The 12,568-nt window shown below is 37.8% G+C and overlaps 2 protein-coding genes across 2 annotated transcripts; one reads left to right on the top strand and one right to left on the bottom strand.

The window, feature by feature from the left end:
- The first annotated feature begins 810 nt into the window (after nt 1–810).
- LOC136976619 (uncharacterized) lies at nt 811–6,153 on the top strand. The gene has a single exon (XM_067271955.1). It carries the CDS (start codon nt 811–813, stop codon nt 6,151–6,153), a length of 5,343 nt encoding a protein of 1,780 aa, XP_067128056.1.
- Nucleotides 6,154–6,707: 554 nt separating this feature from the next.
- On the bottom strand, nt 6,708–7,381 carry LOC136976618 (uncharacterized). Its single transcript, XM_067271954.1, has 4 exons — nt 7,223–7,381; nt 7,077–7,145; nt 6,893–6,982; nt 6,708–6,820 (listed from the first exon to the last, which is right to left on the bottom strand). Exons 1-4 carry the CDS (start codon nt 7,379–7,381, stop codon nt 6,749–6,751), a joined length of 390 nt encoding a protein of 129 aa, XP_067128055.1. The 3' UTR covers nt 6,708–6,748.
- Nucleotides 7,382–12,568: the final 5,187 nt, after the last annotated feature.

Genomic DNA, 12,568 nt, shown 5'->3' with positions numbered 1-12,568 from the left:
CCTGACTTTTAAGATCAATATATAATACAATGTTTCTCGACAAATTACAATTAACAACAGCGTATTTTAAAGTGAAATTATTTCACAGTGTATTTCAGATTCTTCATCATACATCGTTACATAACTGAATCATATAATTATTACGTCTATATCATCAACTGTTATACGTATACGTCAATAAATCTACATGCAGATAACACCGTATTTTTATGAGTTTCTCGCTCAATTTTCGGGTGCTAATCTTAAAATTAAATCTATTTCTCATAACGGTACGTGACCCATTCATCCCACTAGATGGCGGGAATTTTGGTTTTTGTCGAGAGTTGGCAACACCAAGAAAAAGTTGTTAAGTTCCAAAAGGCGCGGGAACATAGTGGAATGCTCTTGTAACCGAATTAATGTAAATAGTTGATTTTTGTTTTGTGTGGAATAAAATCTAAAGATAGATTTAGTGGACTTTTTGCTTGATTGGACATACGACAGGGAACCTGGCGTACGAACAAGACGGTCAGGTGAGAGTTACGAAAATAATTAATCATTACACGAGACTAGGATGGGCCTGACGCGACATAATGGCGCCCGAACAGGGACGTCAGGTTCTAACTGATTTCACTTATAAACGTTCTACAATTGTTGTACGAACATTGTTTACGTTTGGAAGTATTTATTTAACTGCGGAAAATGAGTACTGATTGGAGGATTTAGTGGAAATACATCTCTGCATTATTTCTATTTGAGCTTGAATCGAGGTTTTCTCTATGTCTATCTTGTCTGCTTTTGTTCTTTGGGTTAATTAATAAGATTCACTTCATGGAGCCCTCAATCAGATTACGTGGATCCTACCGAGGTGCTTTCACAAAGTTCACCGATAGGGTGCAAGAATTTCTGACGTCGAAGGTTGAAGATTTCGATTCATGTGCTGGATTTTTGGCCCAGTTACAGGAAAAATATTCTAAAATAGAAACCATCGATAAAGAAATATTAGATAAGTTACAAAAGGATGAGAAGTGTTCTCAACAGATGTTGGATGAAGAAATTGAGGGTATTGAGAATTACAATGGTACATTCGTAGACTTGAAAACAAGACTAGAGCGTCGTTTGAATACGTCGGAGCTGGATGAAACACGAAGCGAAGGCGAAACTGGCTATTCCAAGGGAAATTTTAAGTTACCAAAGATTGAATTGCAAAAATTTGATGGCAATTTGAAAAATTATCTTTCCTTTTGGGGACTATTTAAGAAAATACATGAAGATCCCAATATTTCGGATTTGGATAAATTTCAATACCTCATTCAGTCGACTCTGAAGGGCTCAAGGGCCAGGGAAGTAATTGAATCGTTCCCCGTGACAGCCGAGCATTACTCGCAAGCAATTGAGTGTTTAAATTCGCGTTTCGGAAGAGAAGATGTGCTCATCGAGGTTTACGTGAGAGAGCTCCTGAGTCTAGTACTGAATAATGCATTGGGGCAAGAGCACAAATTGCCAATTGTGAAACTTTATGATCGTATCGAGACACAACTACGATCCCTTAAAATGCTTGGTGTTACTACGGATAAGTGTGCTTCAATGCTCTACCCTTTAGTTGAATCTAGCTTACCGACCGACCTCTTGAGAATTTGGGAAAGACACCTAAATTCGATGCTACTCAAGTCTGGAAGAGAGAATTTCAACAAGTTAGAAACTCTGATGCAGTTTTTGCGTAACGAAATTGAAAGCGAGGAGAAAATTTCCTTAGCCACAAGTGGGTTTGGCTTTCAGAACAAAACCAAGAAGGTAGTACAAAGTAAAATTAAGGCTGCTTCTCCCTATAACAAGACTGTTCCAACTGGTATGGAACTTTTGACTTCTGCTCAAGAGAAACCATTCAGGGATCAGCAGTGTGTATTCTGTGAGAAATCCCATGCTAGCGCTGAGTGCAGGAAGGCGGAAAATTTGACTTTAGATCAAAGGAAACAAATCCTTATAAAGCGAGGAGCTTGTTTTAAATGCTTAAAACTGAATCACATATCTTCTTCATGTAGAGCAAAGTGTAGTTGTACAGTTTGTGGCAAACCGCATCACGTTCTTCTCTGTAGGAATAGCCGAAAGGTATCTCCCAACAATGCTTCTGTTGGTGAAGGTGACGGCGCCTCCCCAGTATGTGAGCAGGCATTGGCTAATGTGTCATCAACTCCACGTGTCTTGCTACAGACTTTGGTTGTGATTCTGAGGGGAGAGGAAAGGTGTCTCAAAATCCGTGCAATTATTGATACTGCCTCCCAGAGATCCTATATCTTGAAGAGCACTGCAGAAAGAGTCGGTTACCAACCAATGAGAAAGGAAAATTTGAAACATTCGTTGTTTGGAGGTTCATGTACGGATATTTGTGAACACGATGTGTACAAGGTACACCTCTCGTGCGTAGACGATAAATATCGTTGTAATTTTGATGTCTTGGACCAATCGACCATTTGTCTGACCACGCCCCCAGTTACACAGGAACTGTGTCAGGATGAATTGTCAAATATGGGGATATCCTTGAGCGATTGTCAAGGTCCCATTGAATTGCTCATAGGAGCGGATGTCGCTGGCAAACTAATGACAGGAGGACTCCGGACACTCAAATCAGGTTTAACTGCTATTGAAACGAAACTCGGTTGGACGATCTTAGGACGCACGAAGGAGCATTCCGAGCCAACCGAAAACTTGATTGTCACTTCGATGTTAATTGGAGATTTGCGAATTCCTGATCTTTGGGAATTAGATATTCTTGGAATAAAGGACCCTGCCGAAAAACAATCAAAGAAGGAACTGGAACAAGCGTCTATCGAACATTTTGAAAAGACGCTGAAGAGAGATAGCGATGGTCGGTACATGGTGTCCTTGCCTTGGATAGAAGGTTGTCAAGCTCTGCCTGATAATAGGGTTCTGGCCGAGCGAAGATTAAAATCTACAGTGAAAACTCTACAGAATAAGAACCTGGTCGATGCCTACGAGGGAGTCTTCAAGCAATGGCTTGAAGAACAAATAATCGAAGAAGTAAAAGACGTCAAAACGAATGAGATTAACTGCCATTACCTTCCACACAGAGCTGTCATCAAAGAGCATTCCACGACGAAGATTCGTCCAGTCTTCGACGCCTCCGCTAAGGAAAGAGGCAACGTCTCTTTAAACGATTGTTTAGCAAAGGGTCCTAACTACATTGAATTGATACCCAGTATTCTAAATAAATTTCGATTATTTGAATACGGAGTAATAGCTGACATTCGAAAGGCTTTTTTGCAGATAGAAATAAGTGAAGCGGATCGCAACTTTCTCAGATTCTTGTGGTGGGAGGGTGGCGACCCTGGAAAATTAAAGGTTTTCAGACATCGCAGGGTAGTGTTTGGAGTAAACTCGAGTCCATTTCTCCTGGGAGCCACTCTAAATTATCACTTAAACCATGTTCCAGATCATCTGCAAGAAACAGCTTTAAAACTCAAGAAATCGATGTACGTTGATAACTGCGTTACGAGTTGTCAGTCCAAAGAGGAGCTGGTGAATTTTATGAGACAGTCTAGAGAAATCATGCGTTTAGCATGCTTTGATTTAAGAGGTTGGGTATACAATGGTATACAAACAGAAACGTCACCGGTTTGCGACGGCGATGAAAGGACATTGGGAACTTTGGAAATCCAGCCCGATGAAATAGTCAGTGTGCTAGGATTGAATTGGAATATTTCAGAGGACGTTTTATACTGTGATGCAAACCTTAGGGTACCTAACGATGAAATTTTAACAAAAAGAGTGGTTCTGTCATTGGCGAGTCAACTTTTTGATCCAATTGGATTCCTTTCTCCAGTGACGTTAATACCAAAACTTCTGATGCAAGAGTGTTGGAAAAGAAAGTTAGCTTGGGACACCCCATTACCGCACGATTTAGAAAGAAGATTGCTAAAGTGGATAAAAGAATTAAAATTTTTAAAGGAGGTGAAAATTCCTAGAAGGATAGTAAATAGCTACAATACAGCTGTCCCACTCTCATTTTATATATTTTGTGATGCATCACAGTACTCCTATGCCGCTTGTATTTATCTCAGACAGCCAGATACCTGCAACATAAAGTGGCTGTTGATACAGGCTCGTGCGCGTGTTGCACCTTTAGGGTCTGTATCGATCTCAAGGCTTGAACTTCTAGCCTGTTTATTGGGTGTCAGAATGATGAACACTATTAAAGGGGACTTCCCACTTGAACGATTATCAACACTTTATTGGACTGACTCCATGAATGCGTTGTATTGGATCAAGAATCAGGAATGCTGGGCTACATTTGTTATGAATAGAGTAAACGAAATTAGATCTTTAAGTAGTCCAGATGACTGGAATCACGTTCCAGGATACTTAAACCCTGCAGATCTCCCATCTCGGGGTTGTAATGCAAGAACTTTAGCCGAATCTCGCTGGTGGGAGACACTTCAATTTACAAGCTTACCGGTAGAAGAATGGCCTCGGCAGAAGGAAATGCCTGACATGGAGATAGTGAGCTCTGAAAGAAAAAAATCTGTGATTTCTGCGCTGGATGTAGAGAAAGCAGAAAAGTTTTATGAGAATTATTCTACTTACTGGAAAATATTACGAGTAACGGCTTGGATATACCGGTTTACCTCAAATCTCAAAGGACGACCCCTTCGAATGTCTGGGGGGCTCACAGTAAAGGAAATAAAGCACGCTGAATTAGTATTGCTGAAACTGATTCAAAGAGAAGAATTTCCAAAGGGGATAGATAACCGTTTACGAAAATTGCACCCAGTGATAGACAAGGAAGGTCTTTTGAGAGTGAAAACTCTCGTATTCAGAAGTAAAGATAGTGAAGATTTCCGATTACCCATTATCTTGCCTGGGAATCACTATATTGTACAGAAATTGATAGAATGGAAACACAGAGAATTAAACCACGCTGGTGTTCAAATTTTAATGAATCATCTGCGCGAGAAATACTGGATACTGAGGTGCAGAAAATACATTCGGCTTATCACACTGCGATGTTCTAGGTGTCGAAGATTTGTTGTGTCTCCAGCCCACCCTGAATCTCCGCCATTGCCTGTGGATCGCATAAGAGATGCTGCGCCATTCGAGGTTACTGGCGTTGATCTAGCTGGTCCACTGTACTTGAGGGATAAGCAGAAGTGTTGGATTGTCCTGTATACTTGTGCAGTGTACAGGGCTGTACATCTCGAGTTGTTGACGTCTCTTTCAACGAAGGCGTTCCTGCAAACATTCAGACGATTTGTGGCAAGAAGAGGACGCCCTTCTGTCATTTATAGTGATAACGGTACAAATTTTGTCGGTGCTGCCAAAATTTTCTCTGAGGCTGAACTTACGAAGATTAAAGATGAAATTCTTGTTCAGAGCATTATCTGGAAGTTCATTCCCCCAGCTTCGCCTTGGTGGGGTGGCTGGTGGGAAAGGTTGGTAGGGTGTGTAAAGCAGATTATGAGGAGAATTTTGGGACGAGCCTCGTTAACATACGAAGAGCTCTACACAATTATCTGTGAGGTAGAGGGTTTGATGAACTCTCGACCACTTACTACACTCTCAGAAGATACTGAAGATTTAATCCCGTTGACTCCTAATATGTTTCTGCAAGGGATAAAGGAAACTGGACTTCCCGATTTAAACCACTTGGAAAAGGTAAATCTTGGGAAGAGATTCCGTTATTTATGCAAGTTGAGAAAAGATTTACGAAATAGATTTCGAATTGAGTACCTGGGGCAATTGCAAAACCCGAAGGGGGTAGCCAAGGGCGCTAAAGTAATTGCTGTGGGAGATATCGTCTTGGTTGGGCATGACAACCAAAAGCGACTTGATTGGCCTCTGGCGAAAGTTGTCGAGATCTATCCAGGTAAAGATGGATTGGTAAGAGTAGCCAAAATAAAAACACAGGTTGGATTTCTCATCCGTCCTGTTAGGAGACTGTATCCCTTGGAAATCTCTTCGGTGGATGAAAAGTATGTTATGCGAAACGAATTTCGTGGCAAGACTGTAGACTCTACTGAAAACGATTGCGAGAGGACCTATGATCGGTCCCGAATGATCTCTGCCGCTACAGGGAGTGATGTGACCACCTCATCTGAGAATTCTCGAGTCTCAAAAAGGGGCAGACCCTTAAAGGCTCCCAATCGGCTGGATTTGTAGACTGATTCGAACTCATTCAATTAGTACTATATGTGTTTGTTATATTTAAATTTAATTTAATTTTGATTTTGACTGACAAAATCAAGGGTGGGAGGATGACCCATTCATCCCACTAGATGGCGGGAATTTTGGTTTTTTGTCGAGAGTTGGCAACACCAAGAAAAAGTTGTTAAGTTCCAAAAGGCGCGGGAACATAGTGGAATGCTCTTATAACCGAATTAATGTAAATAGTTGATTTTTGTTTTGTGTGGAATAAAATCTAAAGATAGATTTAGTGGACTTTTTGCTTGATTGGACATACGACAGGGAACCTGGCGTACGAACAAGACGGTCAGGTGAGAGTTACGAAAATTAATTAGTCATTACACGAGACTAGGATGGGCCTGACGCGACAGTACGAAATCAATTTTCTAATTGTCTACATTGCGTGAATCTTCATTAAATGACAAAATACCATAAGAACAGAACCCAATATCGAACGTTAAAAGCAAATAACTTATAAATTCTAACAAACTTTAGTGATTGTGATGTTGCATTTTAACAAATAATTGTCGTTTAGCGTTGCCCTTCGAAATAAAAATCTGCTGTGGAGTAATTAAGTTTTATGCTTCGAAGCATTCTTTATGTTTAAAAGACCAGAAAATATGGAATGTAGAGAACTTCCCATCTGCAATGTTTAAATGCGTAATTCAATTTAAATTCTAAAAACAATGTTACTCAATTTTCTTGCAAATATTACCTTTATTGGAAACTTTTTTGTAATCTTAAAGTAATCTCTGCAGGACAGACACAGGGATTCTTTACCGAACCTTTTCATGAAATTCAAAATCTAAAAAGTTATTGATTTTTTTATATTGTATTATAATTACACAAAAACATAATATATCTTTACGTAGTATAACGTTCATTTTAATATATCAAACCTTTAAATTCTGTTCCAATTCGAGATCGCACTCAGCAAATCTTCTGATGTCTTGAAAAGACGTTTGCATCTGAAAAAGTTATATAACACGTGTTAAAAATATCTAAAAATGTAGAAAGTACTGGAATTTCGATCAAAATACTTTACAGCAGATGTGAAGGCAGATAACAAGAATCCAATTAAAATACAGACGAAAGTAAGAGTAGCACAGAGCAAAGAAAACAAAACTTTCAACTCGAACTTTACTTCAGAAAAGTTGAAAATGAAGTACATCAGATTCGTTTCCATTAACAAAGTAACGTACATTATTGTGAATACGAAATTGAACGGTCCATTGAGTTTGATTAGTAAAATTCCAAAGTTCATCGTGTTGCGCTATAATTTCATTCAGTTGAGATTTCAAATTTGGAATGTTTTTTCTCAGAAGATACAAGTTTTTTGATACTTTTTCGAATGCCTTCATTAAAGTAACGTAAAGCAAAACGAGGAAGAAAACGATGTACACTACAGCGCCAACGATTAAAGTGTTGCACAGGCCAACTTCTATTATGCAGGTAAATGATTCATATTTAAAGGACTTTCTTTCTTCTAAAGCAGGATAAAATAAAATAGCGATTATGCATCCAATAAATATCGTAAAAGTAACAGTTATACTTATTGCAAGAAGTTGTAGACTATTGATAGAAGCATATAACTGATGTTTAGGAAAACAATATGACGTTTCTAATTGTATTTTTGGATTCAGTTTGACTCTTTTGACAGTACTGAATATTGCAGCCATAGCTAAAGTAAGACTCGCAACAGATACTCTGACATATATGTCATAATTAAATGCCGCGTACCAGGAAAAGCAAGGAGTTACATCCGATACGTAAGGAATTGTCATACATAGAAGTAGAAAGGAATGCATCCAATAAAGGCATTCAATAAATGAGATGTAAACGCTTAAAAGTATTCGGAAGTGACTATCAGTGTTTAAGACGCAGGAGCAAGGAGTAAAGAATTCCCAGCCGTAGACTATTGAAATTGTAGTGAATGACGAGAGAAGACACTTCAGACATATTTCGTCCTTCTGATTATCAACTTCAGGATTCACATTTGAAATAATTCTTATCATACTTTTTAGTTTTTGCGCGAATTAAGCGAATTGAGTTATTGTTAAATAAAGTATATAATTTAATTAAAAATAATTACTCTCAATCAGTTTTTCCTTACATAAAAGTAATTACAACACTTTTGTGTAGAGGAGACACTGAATGTTAGTGCGAAAATCGCGGATTTGGGGCCGATAATTAACAGAAATAAATTGTAAAATTTATTGTAAAAATTAGAAATAATGATTTTGAACTACTACAGCATTTTATCAACGGATGTGTAATGCTTTCGTTTTTGAAAGAAAAAGGTAATTGAACTTTTCTTAGACGGTTGACTCTTATCTGATTCAGATGCGGTTTTGCACACGTTACTTGGCCGTCTACTAAAGCCGTCCGTTCCTTATAAAAAGGAATGTTTAACCCGCATTTTTGCGCAGTTCCTGGGAAATCAAGTCGACACCAGAATAAGCCATACTGGTTAGCAGTTCATCGGAAATTTATCTATGACCCGAACTAGCCACATAGCACAATTTATCAGAGGTATGACTAGACCTGAATTCGCCATGCTTATCGTATGAAGAATAGCCTACATGGAAATGGACAAGATCCTCTCCAACACGAAGAATATGTAATCAACCAGATCATCCAATGAGGTAGTATAACTTAAATAGATCGGTGTAAATCTCTCTCACGCGCATAGTAACCCCATTCTCGAGTTAGGTTTAGAAACTAAGATTAGTTCTACATATTAGGCTTAGAGTTGTTCGGTGTATATGATAATCATAATTGTATATCAGCTTATTGTAACTTCCATTCATTTCGATTATATTAAATTTGTTAGTTTTTAAACGCATGACTCACCTTTCCGATAACGCTCACTCGACCTACTCGACTTCCCGCGAGTATATTTTAATTAACGCGTGGTTATCCGCGTTGTAGAAAACTGATAACCTGGTGTCAAGTCCCTGACGCAAAAAGGAAGGTAATTTCGCGATCATCGATCTCCGATCTTTCCACACACAAATAAAGTCTCTCTTGAGCTACTGGTTACTTCGTTTTGAAGGCCGTCGTATATGACAACCGAGGACTTGTCTTGCAACGAGTCACCGATTAAGCGGTACTGCGATCATAAAAATACCCTATACCCCGGATGCCTTCACACTAGCATCGCAGAACAATTATACTGCGTAGCCACTGATATAAATGTTATATATTAATATCACTTATACTCTATATTTATTGATTACTTATATAAATGAGATTTCTATTTTACTCTAATTGAAATAAGTTTGATGCGATATTTCCATAAACTCAGGAATTTTAATGTTACAACAAACAAAAGAATAAACGTTTATCTATCGACTAAACTAAGAAATTTTCTATACGTGCAGAATTCACTTATGTCTATTTACATTTTCTAGATAGATAGGCACTTTACTTGAATGTTTCAAATAAACATCGTGTTAAGTGACAGCGAGCGTGCAGGTCGAGTTTTCCAGACTCGTGTTTGACCGAGATACTGTAACTGTTATCGATCCTGTTTCTGTTTTATTTGATCGCCTATGGATCTCTGAGTAGTCGACGTAATAAAAAATGGATGTTTCGTAAATAAATTTATAAATCGAACGATTATGTTTCGATTTTATGTAAAAGTTTTATTTTTTGTCACAAAATATTAAAAATGTTACACTCATAATAGTAGTTTATTATGATAAAAAAGGAAAAAATCGATTAAACACGCGAATTATTGATATTTAAATGAAATTTTATTGATGGAACTCTGTCCTATTACATACGAGTGTCGTCTGATAAATAATAACTGTAGGCCTATCTTATACAAAAAAATTCAGCAACAAGTTATTTAGCTATTTACGCAATATTTTTCGGTGCCATCTCTTGAAATATTTGAAGTCAAAATTTGTCACGTAAAGGCCATGGTAGGATTTCCGTTTATCAATTGATCGCGCGCTGCATATCGATTGAGTTTATGATTTCTGTAAATTTACCTTGATTTCTAGGACGAATTTATCCTTCGATCTTCACGATGCACATTTAACAAACCAGATGTGGTCTCGATATAAAATTTTGAAAACATTCTAAAGTGTGCCGTGGAATAGCGCATGTGAATGTTTTAAACGTTTCTTCTAGTTTAATTGGTGATGACGTTGGACGTGCACATCTTGTGTCGAATCTGTTGCTTGGAATCAATTAAATTTTAACAAAAGCTAAAATCTTGAGAAGTCGACACTGAAGTTAATGAAGTGTTACGTTGATATCATTTTTATTCGGAGTGACTCTTTGAGAACGATTTACCCAGGAACGTTAGCAGAAAATCATGAATAAGAGAAAACCAGTGTTCAAGTTCAATGGTCAGTTCCCCGCTCGATACTGATCAAATTTAGTCATACCGATGCAGTGGACAAGAATCGAATAGAAGGGAAGAGTGAGAGAGGTAGATTATAATTGGGTCTTTCCCTAACTATTATCCTACATTTTGTGTGCCGAAGTACACCTTTATACTCCTGAGGACCTTTGAATAATATGATTTAATGTGCCTAAAACTAAATATATTGATATCGACTTTAGTAAAAATCAATCGTGTGCATAGCACTAATCTGTCAATTCTAAAGGCACAGATGGCGCACGACATCATTCTTCACCACACATTTGTAATGTATTTTACGAATTCTTATAATATTAATATTAAAATCATTTGTAGTTATGCACGATAAAATTTAATTAAAAGCAGTATTCTATTTATAAACCCAGAGTATCCAGGTAAAATAGAAGAATCAAGAAGTTAAAGATGATTCAAAATGAGTCTGATTCAAGAGGATAAAGATGAGTCTGAAAATAATATTGAAGACTTCAAAGAAAAGAGAAGGCTGGCATCTAAATTGTGTAGGAAGAAAAAAAGAGAATGGCTAAATGCAAAGCTAAAAGAAATGGAAGAAAATCGAAGAACTAATGAAATAAGAAAATTCTATATGGAGGTTAGAGATGAGAAAAATGGGTTTTAACCAAAAATTGGTTTCTGTAAAGGAATAGGAGGAGAATTAATCAGTTAGAAAACTGCAATTCTAGATAGATGTGCTGAATATTTTAAAGTACTATTAAACGAGGAAGTAGAATATGTAGAGAGTCAAACTGAAACAAAAATAGACGAAGAAGCCTTAGAGGTAGATTCTGATGAAGAAGGAGAAAAATATGAAAAAGGGGATGTGAGTATCCAAGACCAATCTAATTGAGATGGGTAATGTGGGTACTGAGGAGGGGCGACGAGGTCAGACCTCTGTCTAATTTCGGCTAACAAGTTGGAGGGACTTGCCCACGTGTCAGAGATGGCTTATTTGTCGGTAGGGATCCCGTAGGGACGAGACTACTTTTTCATCCGGTCGAGTGTAGGAGGGAAGGTGGAGTCGTAATAAGGCGATAAGCGAATATTCGAGCTAACAAGACACCATTTAACAGGATAACAACGATTTAATGGAAAACAGAATATACGTTACAATAATCTGACATAAAAGGGGTGACATATAAAAAGCTATATATCCCTACCACGCGAAGAGAGAGAGAGAGAGAAGAGCTCACATAAATGGGTTCCATACCTCTTGGACAATCAGTAATTCAAATATGCTGTTCGTCACGATGATCGAATATTCCTTTTTAGGGAAGGGTCGGTGGCACTTGAGGCACAAAAGTCAAATATATTCTGTTGGCACAGAGGGTAAAATCGCGACTCGATCTAAATAGATAATTGACTCCCCTGAGGGGAGAAGGAAGCATCTTATATAGCTTTTTGCTGGGAAAGTTGGTCACGTGCATGTGCTTAGGTCACAGGTGTTCCCGGGATTGGAAACAATACGGTGAATTCGGGCGCTAACTATAAACTTAGGTTGCAAGATGATCTGTACTCAGCGTAAGAACAATACATAGTTGACAGTTATACGGCCGGGGACGCATATTTTCTCGTCCAGGACCGTTTTTAGGCAGGATGTTTGTAATAGGAAAATTTTCGATTCAATATAGGGAACAATTTATTATCATTCGGATTATATCCAGATATAAGAAAGGGGTAATTATTAATTCGGATATATTTTATTATAATTTTACGTTCAATGGGATTTCCAGATTTCACAGTAATAACAACTCTAAAAAAATAACAAGGCTCCTGGGGAGGATGGAATAGAATCGGAAATGATAAAAGCAACTGGTGTGAAATTAAAACTAAAGATAGGCGAACTCGTTAAAAAAATTTGGAAAAGTAAACAGATACCACAATATTGGAATAGAGGAATAATGTGCCGAGACAAGAGGAGACAAACTACATAGTGGTAACTCAGTGGCGTGCCGTGACATTTGATGATAAGGAAGCTGTGTTTCTGTAAAAAGCCGACTT

Source organism: Centruroides vittatus, unplaced genomic scaffold (assembly GCF_030686945.1).
Source record: "Centruroides vittatus isolate TY-2023 unplaced genomic scaffold, ASM3068694v2 contig_416, whole genome shotgun sequence".
Taxonomy (NCBI): domain Eukaryota; kingdom Metazoa; phylum Arthropoda; class Arachnida; order Scorpiones; family Buthidae; genus Centruroides; species Centruroides vittatus.
The sequence above is the reverse complement of the archived record's forward strand: the minus strand, read 5'-3'. Positions and strand labels throughout refer to the sequence as shown.